Source organism: Neofelis nebulosa, chromosome 9 (genome assembly GCF_028018385.1).
Source record: "Neofelis nebulosa isolate mNeoNeb1 chromosome 9, mNeoNeb1.pri, whole genome shotgun sequence".
Classification (NCBI taxonomy): domain Eukaryota; kingdom Metazoa; phylum Chordata; class Mammalia; order Carnivora; family Felidae; genus Neofelis; species Neofelis nebulosa.
In genome coordinates this window covers 61,148,715-61,174,945 of record NC_080790.1, presented here as the reverse complement: position 1 = coordinate 61,174,945, position 26,231 = coordinate 61,148,715, and the positions used below count along the sequence as shown (strand labels likewise).

Sequence of the window (26,231 nt, the reverse complement as noted above, 5' to 3'; positions counted from 1 at the left end):
ACCTTGTGGCTGAGACTCTAGAGTAGTGACTAGAAACCTTACTGGACTAAAATCAAGATTCTATCACTAAAAACATGTTTTCCACAACAGCTTTATGCTTCTTTTTATTCAAAATAAGACCCTCAAAAGGTGGCACATGTAAAATACACTGAACTAGAATTTAAAAAACATGACTTAGAAAAAAGTTCTCAGCTGACTTTAAGCTCTCAGCCTCCATTTCCTTATCTACAATGTAACAGTTTGCAATTATCTTTATGCAACCTATTCATCTTATGATATAACTAAACATAAAATTCTTATTTTGGGGAAAGTTTATTTTGCCTTGATAAATAGAAATTTTAAGGGTGCCTGGGTGGCTCAGTTGGTGTCCAGTTGGCTCAGAAGTGTCCAACTCTCGATTTCAGCTCAGGTTGAGATCTCATGGTTTATTTGAGCCCCAAGTCGGGCTCTGTGCTGATAGCCAGGTTGGGATTCTCAGTCTCCCTCTCTCTATCCCTGTCCTACTCTCTCTCTCTCTCTCTCTCTCTCCAAAAAAAAAAAAAAAAGAAAATATGAAAACTTTTCTAAGCCTACATTTTACTCAAAAGTCAAATTTAAAACAAATCATTAACTCTCAATACTGTGAAACATTACTAAAAGTGGCATCACCTCTGATACGTATTTATCTTTATTTTTTTAGTAATCTCTACACCCAGCATGGGGCTTGAACTCAACAGAACCAGCCAGGTATCCCAGTACCAATATGTTCTTCATGATAAAAAAAAAAAAAAAAAAAAAAAATTACTGCTACTTCTTAGTTTTAAGCCTAGAAAAACACCGGTCTCTTTGTTTATCCATCACAGTTTTAGATGTTGTGAGCCATGTTAAAAAACAACAAAGATTTAAACAGCAGTAGCAGCTGAGCAACGTAACAAAATTAAATGCCCATCTTCCTAAAGGCGACAAGACTTGTGCTTCGAATACATTCAAAGTTGAGCCCAACCTTACTTCCATACTTTCTTCCAAAAGCAGCTGCTTTCCATACGTGCATGTTAGAATGAAATGAAGCTTAAAGCTCCACAGTGAATGCACAGCACAAAGAAACAACTACACGGTAAGGATGGAATAACTTTTTCAGGAAGACTTTTGGAGACAAGAATGCTGACCAAAAGCCCCTAGGAGTTATAAAACTGGACCAACAAGCTTATTACAAAGTCTGCAGAATAGTTTTTACTGCTCATACAACTTTCATGGCCCCCTTTTTAAATTTTCTCTTTATTATATACAGTGAAACCACAAATGTTAGATTTCAAAAAGAAATGGAAATACTTATGCATAGGCTGGTACTTATACATCCTGTTTTTCATACTGTCCATAAAAGAAAGAATTTCTACCTTTCAGGTTTCTAAAGTTATGATAGTAGTCAGGGTTTAACTACACAAATATAAACTAATCTCTTGAACATAAGTAACTTCAAAACTACTAGACATTATCTACTAGAAACATAACGTTTTGGCAACAAAATTGTACTAATATTTGTTACATCACCTTAAAAGACTTAAATCCAACAACAGAAAACTTTACTGATTTAAAACTCTTTGTGATTAATTCCAGTGAAGATTCAAGATTGCCTAATTTCTTGTAACGTAAAACAATTAAAACATTTATGAACATTCCTCTCTCGTCTTTCTTTCAACTGGGTGTTTTTAACAAAAAAATCCCCAAACCTTCAACTGTTCAAAGCATGGATATGTAAGATAACTACCTACATTAACAGTACCACTTTTACAAGTCTTAAATTCAAATAACTTAAGATGCTCTGTATTGTTGGGAATTTTAAAACAAGTTTTACCTGTGAAGTACTTCTGTAATTTACATATTTCAAAAATACAAGAATCCTTACTCCAAATATATTACACACATAAAATATGTACAGCCTTTATATCTACAAAGCATTTAATAAATATTTTAAATGGGGGGTCTTTCATTAAATGGCGGTAAAGGTTTCTGAAAGATAGAACGAGTATAATATTCCAAAATATCTCACTCTAACCATGTCAAAATATACTGCAATTTCTCCAGATCACTCCTCATTGGTTGATATATACTTACAAGTTAATACAAACTATGGAACACTTTTTTATACTTACAAGTTAATACAAACTATGGAACACTTTTTAAAAAGGTAATAATTTAAAATCTAATTCTAAATGAACAACTTCATTATACTACAAGAATGTTATAAAGTTTTGATCAGCTACTTTACCTGGGCTCCTTCTCCATGGTATAAGCAATTCACCACATTGTCTAGAAGGTTGATATCCAGTTTTTGGCTGAAATCGAGCAGCTGGCGAGCTGCATGGTCTGCTAACATTGTCATAATTGCTGGCATAGATTACTGTAAATAAAGAAAAAAATTTAAGGTGTCTATGAAGTTTTGATATTACCAGTCAAGAACTTTCTATTCATATTATTTTACTTCAACCATGTTCTTGCAAATATTTTAACAAGTATTTTAAAGGCTACCTAAATAAATAGTAAAAGCAAATAAGTGGTGAAGATACTCTAACTGCTTATTTATTAAGATCTATTTTAAGACCACAGAAAACTCTTACTGTTCTACTCATATTTAAAAAAAAGTTACCCCTGGGGGTGTCTGGGTGGCTTAGTGGGTTAAGCATCTGACTCTTGATCTCCGTTTAGGTCCTGATCTCTGTGAGATTGAGCGCGATGGAGCTCTACGTTATCTGTGCAGAGCCTGCCTCTGATTCTCTCTCTCCCTCTCTGCCCTTCCCTTGCTCATGCATGTGCGCACTCTCAAAATAAACCTTAACTATGAAAATAAAGAATTACTCCTAACCTATTTTACTTTATTTTTTAAATCTTTTTTATTGAGACAGTGGGAGTGGGGGAGGGGCAGAGAGAGGGGGACAGAGGATCCAAAGCTGGCTCTGCACTGACAGCAGCAAGCCCAATGTGGGGCTGGAACTAACAAAGTGAGATCATGACCCAAGCTGAAGTTGGATGCTCAACTGACCAAACCACCTAGACACCACCCCCAACCTATTTTTAAATGAAACTATTAGGAATTTATGGCCCTAAAAATCGATACAATTCGAAGTCTTAATCTCAAATTTTTAGGTACAGATGAAGTTTAAGTGGATTTCCCCTTTCCTAAGTAGGGTCTTTTAATTCGGTAAAACTCCTTTCCCTGCATTGCATGTTACCTTAATTTTTAAGATATGCTGGGAAGAACAACAGGAAGATGCTAAAAGTTAAACATGGTATACGAGTTTTCCTACTGTATATACCAATAATCAGCAAGAACCACAAGTCAATCAAATATGGTACCCTTATACTCAACAGAACTTAAAATTTTTATACTCAGTCTACTTATACTTTTATACTCAGTATACTTATACTTAAAATTTATATATATATTTTGTTTCTTTCAACCCTCAATGATTTTGGAGATTAAAATTACAAGTGTACAAATTCCTTGAACATATGTCTAAAAAATACTTTATGATATGTCAGAAGAATTTTTTTCTTAACTTCCAGGTATTCATTGGCAAGGTGAAAAGCTATAAAAGCCTGCCAACTATTTGCCAAATAAATACAAATTCTATGATAACAGAAAAGTGAGCTTCTTCACCTCACATAATATACTGGCTAAAACCTACCAGTTCATATGCAACGTTATCTTTTTAAGAGGATTCTAATCAAGATGCTGGCACACATTCACATTTTTATTGCCCAGCATTATAAAGATCTTTCCTTTGCTTTTTCTTCAAAGCCAGTGCTACTCAAGGTCTGACTGACTAAATCAGTACTCCTTAACCTTTTTGGGCCAAGATACATTACAATCAGAAGAACATGATGGTGCCTGCCAAATTTTAAAAACTCACAATATTGTATACAATTACAGAAAATGCAGGACATCTTGAAAGCCATGCATGAAACCTCAGGTTAAGAACCCCTGGTTTACTGTAGTTAGACCTAAAAAGGTCAGATGGTCACCTCCACTTCTCCCCCTCTTAAAAACCTTCCAGGATAAGGAAATGGGTGGGTGGCTTGATTATGTTTGTACAAAGTAGATTGGTAGAAAAGAGACATTATTTCTTGGCTACTTGATAGCAATTTAAAAATGTTCGTAACAATGGCAGCAATTTCAATTTTAACTCAAATGTTTTACTTAATGATAATGCCAGTTACAAAAAAACCCAGAAGTGTAAAAAATGAGTCAGTTAAGTTACAGATGACGTAAAAATGAAGAGTTCAAGGATTTTTATTCTTCTGACGCCTTTCAGCCCATTACTGACAGCAAAAACTCATAAGATTTCAAAAATTTTTATAGCATTTATTTAAGGTTTTCAATACAAACAGAATACTTGACACACATTAATGAAAATCTTTGCTCTAAATACTAATATCAAAGCAAAAATATATATATTCCACCAACAAACGTAAATTTCCTTGCTTCAAGTACAGTAAGATCAGAACAGTCTAAAAATTGAGGCTGAAAAACAATGCCCCCACAAAGCACCAAGATGTACAGAACAAAAGTTTTCAATTTTTGGTTAAAAACTGAACGAACTTTTCTAAGTAGTCCTATCATAATTTAATAACCCAAACAAAAAGAACAATTTGACTGTAAAAAGTTTCACTTTCAAGTACACTGTCCTTACAGAGTTCTTGTGGATAAATTCTTGTGAAAAATCAGGGTTAGAATAGAAGCTCGTGTTAAATACAGTAGTTTGCCATCCTTAAAACTACCGACTATCTTCGAAATGACCTACCTATTCTTGAACTGTACAGAAATGGCGGCTTTCTGGTCAATGCCAAGCACATTTAGTCCCCCAAATCAAACAGCTTCCAAAACATTCTTTCCACTAACAGCAGTGTCCCACACGCTTACGATACACAATCAGCCCGATAGCAAACAGCCATCGCTGGAGAGGTGAAACCACAAACGCTTTCTTTTCTCCTTGGGACACTCAATCCTAAAATCCACTCACTGGATAGCATATACAAGGGATTATCCAGCAATGTGACTCTACAAGTGACTACCAAAATACCTTCAGTGCCACTTCAAACTGAAAAAGCAAGCAGCTACACACTGCCAGCTCCCATCCAAACTATAACCGTTGCTGTATGATTACTAAATAGTAGGTCAAAAAACAAGTCGCTACAAGGAGAGACTGCTACTTAGATGTGTGGGCAATTGCCTGCTTCATTCAGTAGAAACACACCTCACTAAGGCCCGCCCTCCCCTCGCTTCCCACCCGAACCGATTTGCAGCACTTCTAACTATAGCATACCGGAGCACGCACTCACCCCGCCCATACTCGGAGGAGGCATTTAGACCAGGCGCCTGAAGTTCACCGCCCCATTCTCTATGCAGCATGGCCTCTGCGTGATCAGAGGAGGTCCGGGGTGGGCAAATCTTTAAAGCTTCCTCTACTACACCACTTCTTCCCACCCACCCCAAACTCGAAGACCTCGAAATGAAGGAGAATCAGGGCATCATCCACCGTACAAAGCCAGCAGCAAGCGATTCGATCACTTAACACACTCAACCCCCCCCCCCCCCAACAAACTACACAGCACGGAATCCCAATTGCAGGACTCTGAACAATCAACTAACCTCTCCTACTTCTAATCCTACCCTGCAAAAAACCAGAAAGATTTTGAGTTTCCTTGCAGGAGGAGGAGGAGGGACTCAACGGCCCCTCCCTCCCCCGATCCCAAGCTCTCCACCGAGGGGCCACGTGATGCAGGCGGACGTTTCAATGCTGCTGCACTAAATATTTCTGGAAACTTCCACTCCTAATAATTTACAGAGATGTTCCTGAAATCACCCCAACTTCTCCCCAGCCCCCTGGGCTGGGGAAGCCCTTCCACCCCCACGCCGGCTCCACTTCACTATCACACGCTCCTCGCCTTCCTCCACCGCCACCCGCACACGCGAATAACCCAGCAAGCGCTACCCTCCCGCGGCCGCCTCCCCGCCTCCATCCCCCAGCGGCAGAAGCGGCTCCATTCAATCGCAGGCTCTGCTGTGGGCCCGCCGCCGCCTCCCGGGCTCGCCTCCCGCGGCCGCCGCCGCGCCCCACGCCGGCCTCCTCCCGCCCGGCCGCCGCCCGACCCTCGGCCCTGAAGACACAGTCGACTTACCCAGAGATTGAACCAACTGCTTCTTCTTTCCTTGTCGGGGGATTAGGGCGAGGGAAGGTGGGGAGGGGGGAGAGGGGAGGAAATCAAGGTGGGTTTCACAGTTTTCCCACCTTAAAAAAGGAAATTAAAAAAACGAAGAGGATAAGGGCAAAAAAAAAAAAAAGCTCAACAATATTTACTATTTCAGGGACACCCCCCACGACACACACCCACCCGCCCCCCCCCAAAAAAGAAGGGGAATTAATCCGTGGAATAAATGCTCGCGCCTGGCTGGGGAGTGAGGGAAGGGGGAGGGGAAAGGGGTCAAGTCCCAAAGATTCAGCCCCAGGGGGACCCTCCAGCCACAGGCGGCAGCAGGAGCGGCAGGAGTAGGGGGTATAGAGTCCACAAGGTCGGGGGACGCTCTGCTGCCAGTTGCAGTCCGACTCCCCCCTACCAAAATACGGCTCCCTCTCTCACGCGGCTCCGGCGCTGGGCCCCCCCACCCAGGCTCGCCTAAACTTTCCCCCCTTCTCCTGCTCCTCAGCGACTGGTGGTTCCCCCCTCCCCCTCTGGGTGGTTGCACGGACTGCAGCAGCAAAGACTGGAACAGGCACCGCCGCCGGGGCTGTAGCTACTGTTGCTCTTGCTGATGCTGTAGCTCCCGCTGCTCCTGCCGCGGCCGCTGCAGCCGCTTCTCCCCCTCCTCCTAGTGCCTCAAACTCGGAACCGGTTGAAACCGGTTCAGACTGGGAGATTCCATCTCGGTTGAGTTTTCAGCCCATGGCGCCGCGGAGCGTTTGGAACCTGGGCCTCCGCCCCCAGCCCGCTTGCCCATTGGCCGGTTCCAGCCACTGCCGCGCCATCAGCCTACCTCTTATTGGCTAGATCCCCCGTCAATTCCACCTCAAGTCTCCACACGAGCCCGCCGCTTCGGCCCCCGCCTCTTTCCAGCAGCGATTTGCCTGCAGAGTGGGGGAAGGGAAGTGGGGCGGGTCGAAAAGGAGTGAGGAGGGGGGTAGAGGAGGAGGTGGGACGGAGAGCTGTGCCCAGCGGAGAAGAGAGCAAAGAGAAGCCGCGCGGAGGATTGGTTCGAGCGACCTGTCAATCAAACGCAGCCCGCCCTCGACTTCCCGTTCCCCTCCCGCTGCTCCCCCTCCCAAAGCTCAGCCCTCAGGCCCGGCCTTTCCGATCCGCTCATTGGCTGGTGCCTTTGGTGACGGAGAGGGTGGGGCGCAGCTCGTGAGCTGGTGGCGGCGCGAGTTTGAGCGCGGCGCGCGGCTGCAGTCGCTCGGCTTTCTCCGGATCCGTGCTGGCCCGCCCCTGCCTGCTCCCGCCAACCTGCGGGGCCCGAGCCCGCAGTTACCGGGACCCACACCCTCGCAGCGCTTTGAGAATGGAGAGGACACTCAGTTGTTTTTTTAATCGAGGAGGTGGAGATGGCAAAAAAGAGCGAAAGGAACGCAGGGGAGGGCAGTTGTAGGCCTCGGACCTCTCATCCATTTTAAAGGCCTACGTTTGGGGCCAGGGAGTTGAGGGGGAGAATAACCTTGAAGGAATTTGGGGTGAGATATGGGGGCGTGCACTCTTGGTGCCTGGTGATCTTCTCAGAGTCTTGGAAAAGGTACCTGAGTGGTTCTTGAACAAGGCTCCTTCAAATTTTAACGAGGTGTCTCCAGGCTGGAGTTTGCTCCAAGGACTAACCCTTCCTAGAAACTAAGACACTATGATTTCTGTAATTGGTGTAACCGGTATTTTTGCTGGGTTAGGGTGCATGCCAACAGCTTCCCACCAGGTGCCCTTGACTTTTCTTTTCAACATAGCTGCCCTTCACATTCTTCATCATCCCAAATAGTGACTTTCCCTGAAAGTCACATGCACGTGGCCTTTCACGTGGTTGCCTCTCGTTTGTCCCCAACTGCCCTCCAAATCAGCTTTACTGATTTTTCTTAAGAAGCATAAAGTAACCCACCAAAATTTTCTAGGCCCATTGTGCCACCGAGAGGTTTAATCATGATTTATTAAGCCACAATTTCAACAGCAAATATTCATTACAATCAACAATAGCTAACACTAATGCACTACTTAAGAAAAACTCCCTCATCCTCACATAAAGAAAAATTGTAACTCAACTCTTGGATTTACCAAAATAATATTTTACCAACATAATATTTCACACCTAAGATTTTTACTCACTGCCTAACTGAATAATATCAAACCATAATATATAACATACACTAGTCATTTGGAATACTTCTATTCTATTACAACTGGACAACTGGAGCTGTCCTTTTTTAAAAAAATTTTTAATGTTTTCATTTATTTTTGAGAGAGAGAGAGAGTGGGAGAGGGGCAGAGAGAGGGAGACACAGAATCTGAAGTAGGCTCCAGGCTCTGAGCTGTCGGCACAGATCCCAATGCAGAGATCAAACCTGTAAATCCCAAGATCATGACTTGAGTGGAAGTCGGACACCCAACTGACAGCCACCCAGGCGCCCCTGTCCTATTTTTTAAAAACTTTTTCCTTCCACATTTTCAGCTCTTGTACCAGGCCACTTTTGTTGTTGTTGTTAGGTGGCAGAATAATAGGGATAAAAACTGGGAGTGAGAACTGGCTTCACTCAGAGTGTGCCCTTGGGCAGGTCACTTCACCTCTTTGGGCTTCGGTTTCCTTCTCACCCATCTCACCCATTTAATGAGGCTTACATCATCAATGCCTGTCTTATCCATGTAAGGATCAAATGGGTATGAAGAAGCAGTGTGACCCATAAAGTACTGTGTGGATTGTAAAGTTCAAATAGTCTCAGTTTGCTGTCCCTTTGTCTGTTTTTTTTTTTTAATTTTTTTTTTTTTTAACGTTTATTTATTTCCGAGACAGAGAGAGACAGAGCATGAACAGGGGAGGGGCAGTGAGAGAGTGAGACACAGAATCTGAAACAGGCTCCAGGCTCTGAGCTGTCAGCACAGAGCCCGACGCGGGGCTCGAACTCACGGACTGTGAGATCATGACCTGAGCTGAAGTCCCACGCTTAACTGACCGAACTACCCAGGCGCCCCTCCCTTTGTCTGTTTATATCCCATCTTTAAATCATACCTCCCTAGGAGGTCCTCTCTGTGAATCAGATGTAAATATTTAGCCCATCATTTTTGCCTGGAGTTAACCAAAATGGAGTATTTAATATCAACTTGTTATTAACAAGTGTAAAAAGAAGTGACAGGAGCAGATATTTGATGACTGTATTTTCAAGATCAGATTCAGAACAAAGGTCTGACACATTTGATACTGCTTTCATTACCTTCATTTACTGGAATCAAACAGATTTCAAACCTTGGAGTGGGCTATGAATAAGGAAATGTAAGTAAACTGTATTGAGTGCCTGCCAGCTGTCTAGCAGGCTGAGACTTTTTTGTACAATATTTCACTTAACTCTCATAGCAATCCTGTCAGATAGTTATTATTTTGCAATTTCACACTTATTTCCCTCTCTTCAAACACACATGCATATACATACACACAGGTACACACCACCCCATAGTGGTTGAGTCAATATTAGAACCTATGTTTGTGTTCTTTGTACTAGTTCACATTGTCTTACAAAACAACATTCATCGGAAGTAAGAGAAACGGAAACTCATAAATTCCTTTTTAACACTACTTATTTCTATTTTTAAAAACTATTTTTAATTTAAAAATATGTGAGCATGGCTAACAACTCAAACTATAAAGAAGTATCTGTAGCAAAAAGTAAAAGTTCCCTTTGTGTATCCCCCCAGTTCTTTTTCCTGCCCACAAATAATCATCGTTAAGTGTGTAGTGTGTTTTTTGAGGTATTTTCTATGCATTTACAAATATATTTGCTTTGTGTTTTGTTCAATATATATATGACATCATACCATACATATTGTTCAGTGACTTGCTTTTTACTTAAAAGATCAGAATATATAAATCCACCTCATCCTTGTTAACAGTGCCATAGCCTTCCCCATCTTCTTAGTACCATAAATGATTTAACCATTCCCCTACTGAGTCCAATGGCTGTTTCTAGTTTTTCCTCTTAGAAATAATGCTGCAATGAATATCCCTGTACATTAATCTTTTTTTTTTATTTTTAATGTTTATCTATTTTTGAGAGAGAGAGGGAGACAGAGCATGAGTAGGGGAGAGGAAGAGGGAGACACAGAATCTGAAACAGGCTCCAGGCTCTGAGCTGTCAGCACAGACCCCGGCGCAGGGCTCAAACTCACAAACGGTGAGATCATGACCTGAGCTGAAGTCGGATGCTTAACCGACTGAACCACCCAGGTGCCCCCTGTACATTAATCTTTGGGCACAAATGTGAATACATCTCTAGGTTAACATCCTAAAAGTGGAACAGCTATATGAAAGGTATGTATATTTGTTATTGTGATAGATACTGCCAAGTTATCCCCTGAAAAGGTTGTGTCAATTTACATACCCACCACAGTATGTGAATACTACCTGTTTATTCCCTGTCAAAGCCATAAATATTTGCTATTATGATCACACCAGAGTCAAATAAACAATCTTTGAATTGTAATTTAAACTTTTGATTCTGAAGACAATCTCCCCTGTGAGCTCTTCAAGGAATGCATAAATAATAAGATTAAATGTCCATATACTACAGCAAAAAAAAAAGTTAAAGGATAGGGAAAAACTATATTATCTTAAAATAGAATTGGTCATTTCACTCTTTTTGAGAAAACTGATACCACTTTGCACTCAGAGATAACAGCAGTGATCTTCCAACATGCATTTCTTCCTACCAGAGGACACTGGAAGCAAAAAATGGGCATTGGACAGAATATACCACAAGTGTGACTCACTGGTTGTATTCATGTATTGAGCACAAATTGACAATTCCATGGGCTTTTTATTCCAATGAATCTCTAGGGCATGACTAAGATTTGTAAGACCTGAAAGGAAACACTGGAAAAAATATTTCTCTGTGAATATCTTAGACGGCAATAATTGTTTTTCTATTTACTCTTAAAAATGCTTCATAAAATAGTACATCACATCACAACCATAGATTTAAAAACGTTACTCATGTAACTTGGACAGCAGCATAATTGTGTATGATGCTCAGAGATGGAGGTGGGAGAGAAGGGATACCCTTTTCAAGAAAAAATTAACCTGGGAAGGCATAGTCCAGGTTACCACCCCATTCCTATCTACCTCAATTTACAATGTCTACAATGTTTATGGAGAATTATGAATAAATTGTTTGCAGAGCTAAATTCTCTTCTGTGTCCAAGAGCTCAGCAAATAATCTATATGCAGTCTGTGAAACCTCAAATCAATCAGGAGCAGAATCAGCAACTGTCTGAAAGTGAGTTGTTGCCTTTTTGAGAACATAGCAAAAAAAAAAAAAATCTGACAAGGCTGCTAAGTCTCAGAGTTATAGTTTGACTGTCAGAAATTTATACAGTTCTGTTAGGTGACATTCAACAATGGGTCTCAGACTCTCTTACTCATGGAGAAATGAGAAATGAAATATCATTTAACTAGGATCATTCTCAAGCACAATAGAGGAAACCACAGAGCTGTATTTCTAAGCCAAAAATAAAAATATGTCAGACATAAAACAAAACACTAGGGAAGGTGGAATTAGTACCTGTAGCTTGGAAAGATATGCCATTTCTTTCACATGCAAATGTATCGTTATCTATTAGGCAATGGGCATAAGAAAAGTAAGTTAAGGGGTGCCTCGGTGGCTCAGTCTATCGAGCATCTGTCTGACTCTTGATTTCAGCTCAGGTCATGATCCCAGGGTTGTGGGATGGAGACAGATTGTTGGGTTCCATGCCGAGCATGGAGCCTGCTTGAGATTCTCTCTCCCTCTCCCTCTGCCCCTCTCCTGATTGTGCTCTCTCTAAAATAAAATTTAGGGGCTCCTGGGTGGCTCAATTGGTTAAACATCTGACTTTGGTTCAGGTCATGATCTTACAGTTTGTGAGCTTGAGTCCCACATTAGGTGAGCATGAGCCCCGCTTTGGGTGAGCATCATTTCTCTCTCTCTCTCTCTCTGTCTGCTCCTTGTTCACTTGCACTGTCTTTCTCTTAAAATAAAATAAAATACAATTTAATTTAATGTAACTAAAAAAAGAAAAGTTAAAAAAAGGAAATGAGGTGACACTAATCCATTCATTCAACAAATATTATATTGAGTATTTAGTGGTCGCTGTTCTAAAGGCTGAGGATTTGAGAGGAAACAAATCCTATAAAAATCCCTACCTTCAATGAGTTTTGAGTCTAACAGAGGACACTGGAAGTAAATAACAAATAAGTCAGAGAAATCATGTGTTGTATGGAGATAAGTGCTAAGGTTAAAAATGAATCAAGGTATTGAAATGAGGAGTTGGAAGTCCCTAGACAAGGTGGCTAGGGAAAGTGTCACCTAAAAGATAACACTCAAAAAAAGACATGAAGGAGATGAAAGGGGAAATCCTTGCAACTATTTAGGAAAGAGCTTTCTGGGCAGATAGAAAAATGAAGTGCCTGAGGCAGCAGCATGTTTGGTGGGTTATTTATAGTGGTAAGCTAGAGTCAGACCTGGGAGCCAATTGTTAAGTTTTCAGGAATTTTGCAAGCTGGTTGTCAAGCATTGCTGTATAAAAAATTAAATTCTAGGGGCACCTGGGTGGCTCAGTCGGTTGAGCATCCGACTTCGGCTCAGGTCATGATCTCCTGGTCTGTGAGTTCAAGCCCCGCGTCGGGCTCTGTGCTGACAGCTCAGAGCCTGGAGCCTGTTTCGGATTCTGTGTCTCCCTCTCTCTGCCCCTCCCCTGCTCATGCTCTATCTCTCTCTGTCTCAAAAATAAATAAAGCATTAAAAAATTAAAAAAAAATTAAATTCTATAAATTTACTGTTAAATAAATTATATTACAAAGATAACAAATCCTCAAAAGTCATCACTTCCTGATTATGTTACTGCACTTTACTATTAGCTATGCTCTTGAAGTTACTTACATCAGTGGTGTTGGCATGATGGAAATACTATGTAATGATGTGCTACTGTGCATCTCTCCACGTGTTGTGACATCATATTGGTAGTCTGACGTTGGCCATGGTAGGAGTACTTATGCTATAGAAGTCAGCTAAAATTCATGACTTTTTCTCCTCAGAGCTTTTTCTGTAAAATCTTTTATTTCTTTCTGTTCATTTATTTTTGAGAGAGAGACAGAGAGACAGAGTGTGAGTTGGGAAGGGGCAGAGAGGGCAGGAGACACAGAATCTGAAGCAGACTCCAGGCTCTGAGCAGGACATGGGGTTCAAACCCATGGACCATGAGATCATGACTTGAGCCAAAGTCGGATGCTTAACCGATTGAGCCGCTCAGGCACCCCTTGTTAAATCTTTATCGAGGAGGCCAGAGTTGTGATCAGAGCTGATTGAGCAAGAGGGAGATGAAGTCATAGCAATAAAGGGGCCAGGTAGGGAGGCAGATGGTGTAGGGCCTTCCTGTAGGCCACTGTAAATGCATTGGCTTGTTTTCTCAGTGAGACTGGAAACCACCCAAGTGATTGAACAGAGACATGACAACTTGACCTGACTTCAAATCTTAACAGTATCACTCTAGATGCTGTGATAAAAATAGCCTGGAAGCAAGGGTAGAACTAGGGAGACCAGTTAGGAGACTGCATTAATCCAGAGATTGAATGTGGCTTGGCCCAGAGTGGTAGTCATGGAAGTACTCAAATTCCAAATATATTTTGAAAGTAGAATCAAAGGACTTCCTACAGGATTGGACTGGGATCTGTTAGAAAGAGAGGATCCAAGGACGACTCCATGGATTCTGGCCTCAGTGACTGGAAGGGTGGAGTTCTTGTTTTCTGAGATTGGCTGCAAGAGGGACAGTTCGGGGGAGTGTGGCAGAATTAGGATCTCAATTTTCCATCACCCATACATTCCTTAAAGGAAGGGGCTTTGTGCCAACTTCTAAATTGTGCTTAATAAATATTTGTTGAATTCACAAATTAATCTTTTTAGCTTTTAAAATAAAACGAAGTCCTGGAAATGAATGTTTATGAGAAGATGTTACCAGATATAAAATTGCATAAGTCCAGAACTCTGAATAAAAGGAGAGAGGCCACTAGTTGCCACTTCAAGGAAGGCCCATTTGACTTCCTTTAATTCTACACTTAATAGGTCTGATTCATTTGTCTGATCATAAGAAGTTCAGGTATTATCACCATTAGCAGAAAACTTGAAAATCAAACAAGAATAGTAATATCAAATTCTGATAATATCTTGTCAAAAATTAAGTTTCAAGGGGCGCCTGGATGGCTCAGTCGGTTAAGCGGCCGACTTCGGCTCAGGTCATGATCTCGCGGTCCGTGGGTTCGAGCCCTGTGTCGGGCTCTGTGCTGACAGCTCAGAGCCTGGAGCCTGTTTCAGATTCTGTGTCTCCCTCTCTCTGACCCTCCCCCGTTCATGCTCTGTCTCTCTCTGTCTCAAAAATAAATAAATGTTAAAAAAATTTAAAAAAATATATATCCTTTAAAAATTAAGTTTCAAAACCTTTTTCTCATCTAATAATGTGAAAGCAGATTATAACAACAATAAAAAATGTTCTGTCACATGCTTTTACTTTAGAAGACAAGAAGAAGCTAGCAAAATTAGTGAATCTATTTCAGTGATTCTCTACAGGGGGCAATTTTGTTTAGCAATTAAACGTTGCCTCACAAAACAACATTGTCAGCCAATGTCAGAATCAGGCACAGCACATTATAAGCCTAGATAGATCAGAAGGTGAAGGTAATAATAAAAACAAGTGCAGTAATGACTAATACAAAGACATTGTTGGTAATTACAAGTGGCTGGGGACAGGGTGTTACTAGCATCTAGTAGGCTGCTGCTAGAGGTGCTGCTAAATATCCTGTATGCATAGGATGGGCCTCCACAACAAAGAAGTATTCAGCCCCAAATCTCAATAGTGCATGTGTGTAAGGACAGATGGTAGCTACACTTGTGGTGAGCAGAGCCTAATGTGTAGAGTTGTGGAATCACTGTGTTGTGAAACACCTGAAACTAATGTAACATTGTGTGTCAACCATACGTGTAAAAAAAAAAAAAAAAAAAAATCCGTAGCGCAGAGGTTGAGGAACCCTGATCTGTGTATAAAATAGTTGAAGTTATCCTGGTTCAATGGAGGAAAGAAAAAGCTGAACCTCCACTAGATCAATGTTTCTCAATTTTACTGTATGTATGAATTGCCTGGGGATCCTATTGAAATGCAGAATATGATTCAGTAGGTTTGGGGAAAGGCCTGAAATTCTGCATTTGTAACAAACTCCCAGGAAATGCTGATGCTAATGCTGATGGTCCATGGACCACACTTTGAGTAATAAGGCACTAGATTATGCCATTGTAGTGTCTTGTTGGGGTGGGATGGGGACAGGGATTCCTTAAGAATTGGTACTGAGAGGGTCCCCAAAACGATGTTTGGGGCATGGTATGTGCAAATTCATACTGGGCTCATTAAAAATACATTATTTTGGGGGTGTCTGGGTGGCTCAGTAGGTTAAGCATCTGATGTCAGCTCAGGTTATGATCTCATGGTTTGTGAGTTTGAGCCCCATGTCAGGCTGTCTGCTGTCAGCACAGAGGCTGCTTTGGATCCTCTGTCCCCCTCTCTCTCTGCCCCTCCTCTCTGCCCCTTCCCCACTTGTGCTGTCTCTCAAAAATAAATAAACATTTTTTTTTTAATACAATATTTTTGAGATGCCTGGCTGGCTCAGTCAAAGGAACAGGCAACTCTTGATCTCAGGGTCGTGAGTTCAAGTCCCATGTTGAGTGTAGAGATAACTAACTAACTAACTAAATAAATAAGCTTAAAAAAAAAGAATGATCTGGTATGACTTGCCAGTACAACACTTTATTTGTAATGTAACTAGAAACTGAAGATTTTCAAATGAATAATATTTAAACCACTTTTCACATGAAAAGAGAAGTGAAAAATGTTACATAACTATATGGATTATTATAGTCATAATTTCAGTAATTCCAATCCTCTGTGGGTGAGGCTGTATGCCACTTACCTAAGAAATTCAGAAAATGATATATATGCGTAAGCATGAGATCGTAATATCCTCCTCTACAAGTTCCTTTAATAACAATTGTTCAACTGAACAGAAGTAGAAAAAATCTTTATACATACATACATTCATTCTTTCTCTCCATCTTCACACTTTCAGAAAACCAGAGAAAAAGCGAGAGGGCACTCATGGAATTGAAGAAATCTGATGAAAATTCTCCTCTTACTCAACACTTAACAACAACAGCAACAGCAACAACAACAAATCTCTACAATACATTTGGAGGTAGCAAAGTGTTTACTGTTTTTTCTAGTTGGATACAGTCATCTGCTGGAAATCAAATAGTAATAATTGTTTATAAGAAAATTGCCTGGTAAATTTACCATTTTTCAGTATCTATTATTTGCCAGATGCTTTATATTTGTAAATAGTGATAAGTCAGAAATAAGGCCAGAGGTAACTCAAATTTCTAAATGTTTGAATATTTGATAAAATAAAAAGCAAGATTTGGGCGCCTGGATGGCTCAGTTGATTAAGCAACCGACTTGATTTCTGCTCAGATCATGATCTCACGGTTCCAGAGTTCAAGCCCCACGTTGGGCTCCGCACTAAATGTGGAGCCTGCTTGGGATTCCCTTTCTCTCTCTCTCTCTCTCTCTCTCTCTCCCTCTCCTGCCCCTCCCCCCTCTCTCCCACTTGTACTCTTTCTCTCTCTCTGTTTCAAAATAAAAATAAAAAATAATGTAAAAATAAAAAAATAAAAAAGCAAGATTTTAAAAATACTTATATACAGGGATATTTGGGTTGAGCCATAACTCCATGAACACAGAAAATGTATGACAGTATAAATTCAAATTAAAATGATTTCTTCCTGATTTATCCAGATAATTATTTCATGACACTTTTCTTTGCCTATAGAGATCCATCCTATTGAACATATTCTGTAAAAAAGCATTTTAATGTGTTTTAATATTTGAAAATGTTTAACCTATCCTGAGATCTATGAAAGCTTAAGTATTTGAAAATATTTCTTTTTTTTTTTTTATTTGGGGGGGTGGACAAGTCGGGGAGAGGGGCAGAGGGAGAGAAAAAGAGAATCTTAGGCAGGCTCTGAGTGGAGGGGCACCTGGGTGGCTCAGTAGGTTGACATCTGACTTCAGCTCAGGTCATTACCTCATGGCTCGTGAGTTTGAGCCCCCCATCAGGCTCTGTGCAGACAGCTCCGAGCCAGGAGCCTGCTTCAGACTCTGTCTCCCTCTCTGTCTGCCCCTCCCCTGCTCATGCTCTGTCTGTCTGTCTGTCTCTCAAAAATAAATAAACATTAAAAAACAAATGTGACGGCGCCCTTCCACTTTCAGAAAATTCTTGGGGCGCCTGGGTGGCTCAGTCAGTTAAGCAACCGACTTCGGCTCAGGTCACGATCTCTCATTCGGTGAGTTCAAACCCTGTGTCTGGCTCTGTGCTGACAGCTTGGAGCTTGGAGCCTGCTTCGATTCTGTGTCTCCCTCTCTCTCTCCCCTTCCCCCACTCACACTCTGTCTCTCTCTCAAGAATAAATAAACATTAAAAAAAAAAAAAGTTAAAAAAAAAAGAAAGAAAATTCTTCAGTGGTGACCCCATATCTCACAAGAAAAGAAACCCCAACCCGCTAACACATCAGGCAAGGCCCTTGGTGACTGGGCCGTGCCTCCCCCCATCCCGTTCATCTGTTCATTCTCTGATGTTTGCACACCATCTACTCAGGCCATGCTGATTGGCATTCCCCAGAATAACAGTCTCTTAGCTGTGGCCTTCATGTGTGCTACTTCCTCGATCCAGACTGTTCTTCATTCCCTTCCTCCCTCCAGAGCCTTCACTGATTCCCTGGACTTGAGTTCATCCATGACCCCCACGGTTCCTGTGCCTGCATCGATTCTGGGACTTGCGTACTGCAGTATAATGTCCTGCTTCCACATCTATCTCCTGACTCCAGCAGGAAATTCCAGGGTGGTGCACAGGACTGGACATGTAGACATCCTTAATAAAAGATGTCTTGAGTGAATAAATGAATTAATGAACACATATCTACAGATGACATTCCAAGCAGGGAGAACAACATGAGGGAAGAGAAGCATGGTGAATTAGGGCTCCTGAAAGGAATTCAGAATGGCTGGAAAATATATTTGAAGAAGGTGAATACTTAGAAATGGGATAAAAGAGAGAAGCAAAAAGAGATCCAGGGAGTTTGACAATTTGGACTTTATCCTGAGGACAATAGCAAATCACCAGTGGGTTTTGGCAAAGGGGGTAATTAGATTAGCATTTAAGGAAGATCATTTAAAGAATAGATTAAAAACAGGCAAGACTGGGGACAAGGAGGTATGTTAGAGTGACTACTGCAGAAAACCAAGGAAGAGCTGGTGATGGGCTGAACTGATGCAGCATCCTCTAGGGATGGCAGGAAATGTTAAGGATTTATGTCAACTTAACGTGGTGTTGGCTATACATCTTCTCTCCCCAGCTGAGTGATAAACTTCTGAAGATCAGAAATACTGCAGAATATGTCTTTTTATTCCATTAAGTTACCTATGGTGCCTACCTGTAGATTAGGTGTTCAATAGATATTTGTTGAATACATAAGTGAATGAATGAATGAAACTTTATAGTTATCCACAGGTAGAACTGATAAATCCTTACTCTTAAAAAGCAAACAAATGAACATATAACTAACTCAACTCGGATTTAGAAAAGACTGAAAAAAATGTTTATCAAAGTAGTCATCTTAGGCCTGAAAGAGGACTGAAAAGGTTAGCTTATGGGGTATTTTTGTCAAAAAAGGCAAATATAATCTAGGTCTAAAATTTCCTATTGCCCTTTGAAAGAAAGGAGACTGTTATTTTTTAATTTTTTTATTAAGTTTTTATTTATTTTTTAAAGTAATCTCTACCCCCAACGTGGGGCTCGAACTTGTGCTCTCGAGATCAAGAGTCGCACACTGCTCCTTCTAAGCCAGCCAGGCACCCCTGGAGACTCTTATTTTAAAGTAAATGCTTAAAAGGATCTCATTTTACACAATTTGTACCAAGAGAAAAGTCTGTGCAACTGGTCACATAGAATCCTGTTACATAGAGATTCCTTGTCCAGAGCAATGTGAAAGTATATTGTATGCTATTACTCTATGCTGTGTGCTATATCTGTTTGGAGAAATCCTGTCACTTAGATATGTCAGAAATGTCAGAAATGATGTTCTGTGTTTTCCACAGAGAAAAATCCTGCATACTTTTCAGATTCCCTCTGGAAATCTTCTTGTAACTCATAAAATATTGAACCATAATTCCTGAAGTTACAGGGCAAACCAAACCACAAAGAGATGTTTCGGAGATGGTAGAGGAGGTAGGTCATTATAATTAATCAATAACCTGCTCTTGGAAATCAGCAATCTTAACAATTAACATAATAAACACATTTAGCCTACATAATGAAAGCTTTCATTCATTCTTCAACCTTTACTTATTTATTTCCACAAAGAAGTGATGACAAAAGTTTAAATTTTGAAGTTCAATATCCTGTCAAAAACATTTCAAACAAGGTCTTAATTAATCATACACACAAAGAAGAAACAAAGTCACAAATGCTAATTCATCTTTTCCATTTGTATAACTCCTGGTGATAAATTGAAAAAGAAGCATAGATTATTTTTAAAACAAGCAGGGGAACCTGGGTGGCTCAGTCATTTAAGCCCCTGACTTCGACTCAGGTCAAGATCTCATGGCTCCATTCATGGGCTTGGTTTGTGAGAGTTCAAGACCTGCATCTGGCTCTCTGCTGTCAGAGCGGAGCCTGCTTCCAATCCTCTGTCCCCCCTCTCTTTCTGCCCCTTCCCCACTCGTTCTCTGTCCCTCTCTCACTCTCTCTCTCCCAAAAATAAATAAATATTTAAAAAAATAAAAATAAAATATGGAAAAAATCCACCACACAGCAAACAAAAAAAGTACATTATAAAACTTAATTGTCACCTAACATCATCAGTTTTCCAAAAAGGGAAGTTATCACGACTACATTACCTTACCTGAAAAATTAAACCTAAAAATGCATTACTCCAACTTTACTTGCTTGAAAATATTAAAAAGCACAAAAAGGACCAAAGATGGGAACAGTTTGGACTATGATGTTCAAACTTTTGTTTTATTTGAAAGATAAATGCTTCCCCATATCAACTCTCAATTATTAATTTTTGTGGTCTTAATTTTTTTGCCTAGTTCTAGCATTTTTGTTTGATCATTTTTTGCTTTTTTACTTTTAGTTGGTCAAATTTTTATTTTTTCAATGTTTAGTTATTTATTTTTGAGGGGGGAGAGAGACAGAGAGAGAGAGAGAGAGAGAGAGCATGCATGCACAAGCAAGGGGAGAGGCAGAGAGAGAGGGAGACAGTGAATCCCAATCAGGCTGCACATCTGATACTGAGTTCGATCTCAGGAACTGTGAAATCATGACCTGAGCCGAGATCAAGGGTCAGCTGCTTAACTGACTCAGCCACCCAGGCACTTCCAGTTTTTATCTTATTTTACTGTTATTATTTTTTAAGTTTATTTATTTTGAGAGACAGAGGGACAGACAGCAAGAGCAAGCATGAGTCGGGAAAGGGCAGAAAGACAGGGAGACAGGGAATTCCAAGCAGGCTCTGCATTATCAGACAGAACCTGATGTGGGGCTCGAACTGACAAATCATGAGATCATGACCTGAGTCGAAACCAAGAACTGGAGGCTCAGTTGACTGAGCCACCCAGGCGCCCTCAAGTTTTTAAATGGTAGATTAAATTTAAATGACCTTTCTCAATTTTTTTACAATTTATTTTGTAAAGAAAATTTAAGAGACTAGTCAATTCAATATTGTTGATATGATAATTACAAAAATAATTACAAAAATAACATCAACCATACTTGAGGTTAGTGGGCTTGCAAAGATTTTTTACTTCAACCCACAGTAAGGAAAAAAAAAATACATTTTACATTGTAACCCAATCCACATGTCTCATATAAATGACTGAAACAGGATGGTAGTTCTATGAAACATTGCTTTCCACATTTACTGCAACGGACTCTGATATTTTCAGTTCTATTCTATCCAATTTCAGTTTTAAAAGACCCACTGAAGTGATGGGCTATGGCCTGCTGCTTAAAAACCTCAGCTTCAGTCAGCCCACATTTAAGAAACAGTACAGTGATTAAAGACTCTAGGGACAGATGTCTGACTTTATATCCCAGCTCCACTACCTTCTAGCTCTGTGGTTTTGTGCAAGTTGACCTAGCCTCCCCATTTACAAACTGAGGATAATAACAAAACCTACTTCATAAGGTCATTGTGAGAACTGGTGGTTAACACATGTAATACTTGTAATGTTTATATCAAAGTGCCTACCAAAGTGCCTGGCTGGCTCAGTTGGAAGAACGTGTGACTCTTGATCTCGGGGTTGTGGGTTCGAGCCCCACGTTGGGTGTAGAGAGTACTAAAAATAAATAAATAAACTTTAAAAAGTACCTATCGTTTGTTAAGCACTCAATACATTTATTACTACTACTACGATGATGATGATGATGATGATGATGATGATGATAATGATGATGATGATGATTTACCAGTCAGTAGGTGGGGATAGACAGTTCGGAATGTCTGTGTACAGTCCCTGGTACCAGGCGCTCTCAGGCATTACAAAGACACACTGCTGTCATGACTCATCTTTTATTTGTTGATGAATTATAACCATGACAAATTGGCTTTTATATAATAGTAAGATATAATGTTTGCCACTTCATCAAAATACAGTTTCCCTTGGTTTAAAAGCAAAAAAAAAAACAAAAAAAACCCAACCTCTATATGATACCAGATAGATACCTCTCAGATTCAAAGAATGATTTTGTCACAGAGGGTGCTTATCAACCTCATCAAGTCACCCTGACAGGAGATTCCAGTGCTCGGATGGTGTTTACAGCCTTCCCTCTGGTGAGGAAATGTGTTTTAATAAGACATTTAAAATCTTGATCTTTGTCTTTGGAATTTTTTTACATTTTATTTTAGAGAGAGAGTGTGTGTGTGAGTGGGGGAGAGGGGCAGACGGAGAGACAGGGAGAATCCCAAGCAGGCTCTGTGCTCAGCACAGAGCCCAATGCAGGGCTAGATGTTACGACCCTGGGATTGTGACCTGAGCTGAAATCAGGAGTCGTATGCTCAACCCACTGAGTCACCCAGATGCCCCTAGAATTTTTATTTATTCAGACTTACACAGCTTGAAGTATCACATTTGATATCTACAGCTCTAACTATATCATAAAACAAAGTTTTTCCCCCTTTTTTAGAAAGTCACTGGAAGAAAAAAAAAGATATTTTCCCCTAAAGTCATAACCTTCTAAAGAGACATTCCAAACATTATTAACTATTGCTAACCTATGTTATAATGTCAAATGCTTTATAAAATGAAGTACAGAATAAAAATGATTTCAGAGTTTTAAACTGTGCGTTAATTTATTTTTATTTTGTTAAGACGAATGGAATCTGTTGTTAACATCATTTTAATTCTATTAACTTTAGCCAAGTTAACAGCTATTGTTAGAAAAGAAACTCCCTAATGACATTATAATGACATTAGAATTCCAAGAGTACCACTTTCTGAACTGTTATTCAGATAGATTTCAGATGCTTAAGGCAGCCAAAGAGTTACTGTAAAAATCACACTAATTAACATAGAAACTGGCTTTACTCCAATATTCCTCAGTTTCCACATTTGCTTTTGCTCCTCTGCCAGAACTACACACTTATTTTTCTTGTAAAGTCCTTTGAGTCTTCTCAGGAGTAGAGGAACTATGCAGTGCTAGCAAGGAGGGGTTGTGGCAGGTGGGGTAGGATGGAAAGAAGACATGTGGGACCCACCAGAGCACACGAGCAGATGGAAAGGTCTTTCAAGACTTTCAAGATTTGATTACTCTGCAGCACAATTATGTCAACAGGTAATAAGATACATCTGTGGAGGTAATCACCCTAAAAATGGTTAATAATCTGTAGCTTGAAAAGATCTGTGGATTCCCAGATCTAAAGTAAAGAGGATAGGGTCTCAACGAAATATAAAAGAACATGCAAACCAATAAATTTGTATTATATTCTATATGAATTAGTTGGTGATGAATTGTTGCTTGGTGTTCATCTATTCATTTATTTAATACTTCGTCACTATCACTATCCTCAACAATTATAAAAGCCTCTTAAACTTTCGAGAGCCTCCGGAAAGATTTTAAGACATGCAAATCTAGTCAATTTTTTCTCCGGTCTAAAAACCTTCACTGGAAACCCACTGTTCTCAGTATCAAGCACACCAATGTTAACTGGTTTTATTAGGTCTACCTCCAGGGCCACTGCAGATGCTTCTCCCCTCAATCCCTAAGGGTTAGTTGGCCTTTTGGTTCCCTAAGGGCATAAAACTCTTTGGGGAGGCAGTTCCCTCTGGCTGTAACACTTTCTTCAAAATCTTAGTTGAAATAATTCTACTTATCTTCAGTTCTTACTGTAAAAACCAGTTCCTAAGGGAGACTCTCCCAGATTAGCCTCTCCCTGCAGGGTCTCGTTGTACTTGAGACACTGTACTTCTCACTCATCCCACTGCAATCAAGTGCCTAATGCCTGTCTCTCTGCTGGACTGTTGACAGGACCACATGTCTCTTCAATGCTCAACAGCAAGCGCAGTACCTGGCCAAACAGTATGTACTCAATAGATCTTTTTTTAAATTTTTCAAAATGTTTGTTTATTTTTGAGAGAGACAGAGAGCATGAGTGGAGGAGGGGCAGAGACAGAGAGAGGGAGACACAGAATCGGAAGCAGGCTCCACGCTCTGAGCTGTCAGCACAGAGCCTGATGCGGGGCTGGAATCCAAGAACCTTGACATCATGACCTTAGCTGAAGTCAGACGCTCAACCCACTGAGCCACCCAGGCGCCCCTCAATGAATCTTTGTTGAGTGAAGGAACACACGTTTATTATATGCACACTCCAGTCTACTATGTACAAGGCGATGTGTTGCGTACTTCAGGAATAGAGTTGAGTAAGACGGGGGGGTGGGGGGGGGTGGGGGGGGAGGTGGGGGGGTCGGGGGGGCGGATCTGCCTTCAAGAGATCAGACTTGGGAACAAACTGCTACCACACAGTATAATTGCTTTGAAGGGAAGTGGGTGGCAGGTACCTTGCAACTATCAGAAAACATGAAATCAAGCATTTCCACTTAGCAAATGCCAGGCTCTGAACTAAAATCTATATGGTACATTACTTCCCTCATTCAATCCTCATGACAACCCCATGTGGTGGTAAGAAACTTGCCTAAGACCACAACCAATATTTGAGCCTAGCTTATCCAGTCTTCTGGCACCACGCAGAAAGCTACACAGAGACACAACAGCTGATACAGTGAGTCCTTGTCAGTATGTCCAGCCACTTCTCTATGCTCTGCTAACAATTTAAAAGCCATAATAGCCAATATAAAAACTGATTTAAAAAATTTAGATGTTGAGTATGTAATGCATTCACATGTTTTTCCTTTGCATGTTTTTCTTGAACAGAGACGATGCATTCTCATGGTTCAAACATTTTAAAAAAGTAAGCAGTTACAGTTAAAAGTCTCCTAATCCTGTCTTCTATTGGCTCATAACCCGGATTGCCAAAAAAGTAATACCTCTTTTAAGTATTTTATTTGTATGAACATACAAATAAAAACATATATATTCTTACTTGGCATCTTTTTTTTCCTCACAAAAGATAGTATACCATACACACCATTCTGCACCTTATTTTTTCAGTTAGTGATATACATATATATTGAAGATCTTTCTGTATTATCAGTACATAATTGGCAGCATAGTATTCCATTTCATGGATACACTATAATTTATTTGGCCAGTTATTTATTGATAGGCATTTGGATTGTTTCCAATTTTTTACTACTATAAACAATACTGTAATGAAGAGTCTCATACATAGGTCAGTTAGCACGTGTGCAAGTATATCCTCAGAGTTAATTCCTAGGAGTAGTGTTTATTGCTGGGTCAAAGGATAGATGTATTTGTAATTTGGATAGATATTGCCAAATTGTCCTCTATAGGGATTAAATCAATTTACATTCCTACTCGCAGTGGATGAGAGCACCTGTTTTCCCACAGCCTCTCAACACAGAGTGTTAGGAAACTTCTGGTTATTTGCCAATCTAATGACTGAAAAATGGTACTGCAGCATTCTTTTCATTATAAGTAAAGTTGAACTTCTTTTTATGTTTAAGACTTTGTATTTCCTTCTCTCTGAACTGTCTATTCACATCCTTTGTCCATTTTTCTCTTGTTGGTTTTTTTTCCCCTGGATTCAATAGGAGCTTTTTCTATACAAAGGAGTTTAGCTTTTGCCTATTCCCTAAATTGCAGCCACTTTTCCATAATATTGTGTTAGAAGGTCTAAGCAAGGCAACCAAATATGTATTGGATACGATATAAAAGTATTCAAAAGGAGAAGGTGATATATCACTATTTAAACACAATTATGTAGCTAGATAACTTTAAAAATTGATTCAAATTAATAAAATCAATTGAATATTTACAGATAAAGGAAATGGAAAATAGTGTTGGGTCCAATAAGAATATAAAATAAAATACATATAATAAGACCATTTCTATGTAGTAGGAACAAGAAAACATGAAAAAGAGACTTTCTTTATAATAAGTACACAAAATACAAAGTACCTAGTAGAAGTAATTTTGTAAGGAAAGAGTATGACCTATATGAAGAAAAATATAAAACTTTATTCAAGTCTTCATTATTAAAAGAAGACTTGCACAAATAGAAGCAGACCAGGTTATTAGATGAGGAAATTACATATTTGAAAGTGACCACTTATCAAATTATTTTTTAATATTTATTTATTATTTTGAGAGAGAGAGAGATAGAATGTGTGTGTGCACACACGAGGAGAGGTAGGGACAGAGAGAGAGGAGAGGGAAAATCCCAAGTAGGTTCCATGCTGTCAGCACAGAG

General features: G+C 40.1%; 1 protein-coding gene across 3 annotated transcripts in view; it reads right to left on the bottom strand.

Moving 5' to 3' along the window:
* Window positions 1–6,937, bottom strand: part of XPO1 (exportin 1) — a 46,168-nt gene extending 39,231 nt beyond the window's left edge. Inside the window, exons 1-2 of one of the 3 annotated variants that reach the window (XM_058683989.1) lie at window positions 6,157–6,937; window positions 2,246–2,377 (exon numbers count right to left, since the gene is read on the bottom strand). In XM_058683989.1, coding sequence (XP_058539972.1) covers window positions 2,246–2,371 — 126 coding nt within the window. In that variant the 5' untranslated portion in view covers window positions 2,372–2,377; window positions 6,157–6,937. Of the gene's footprint in view, window positions 1–2,245; window positions 2,378–5,316; window positions 5,342–6,156 lie in introns of those variants that run through there. The other 2 variants (XM_058683990.1, XM_058683991.1) reach the window with 2 other exon arrangements.
* Between the last annotated feature and the right edge of the window lie 19,294 nt (window positions 6,938–26,231).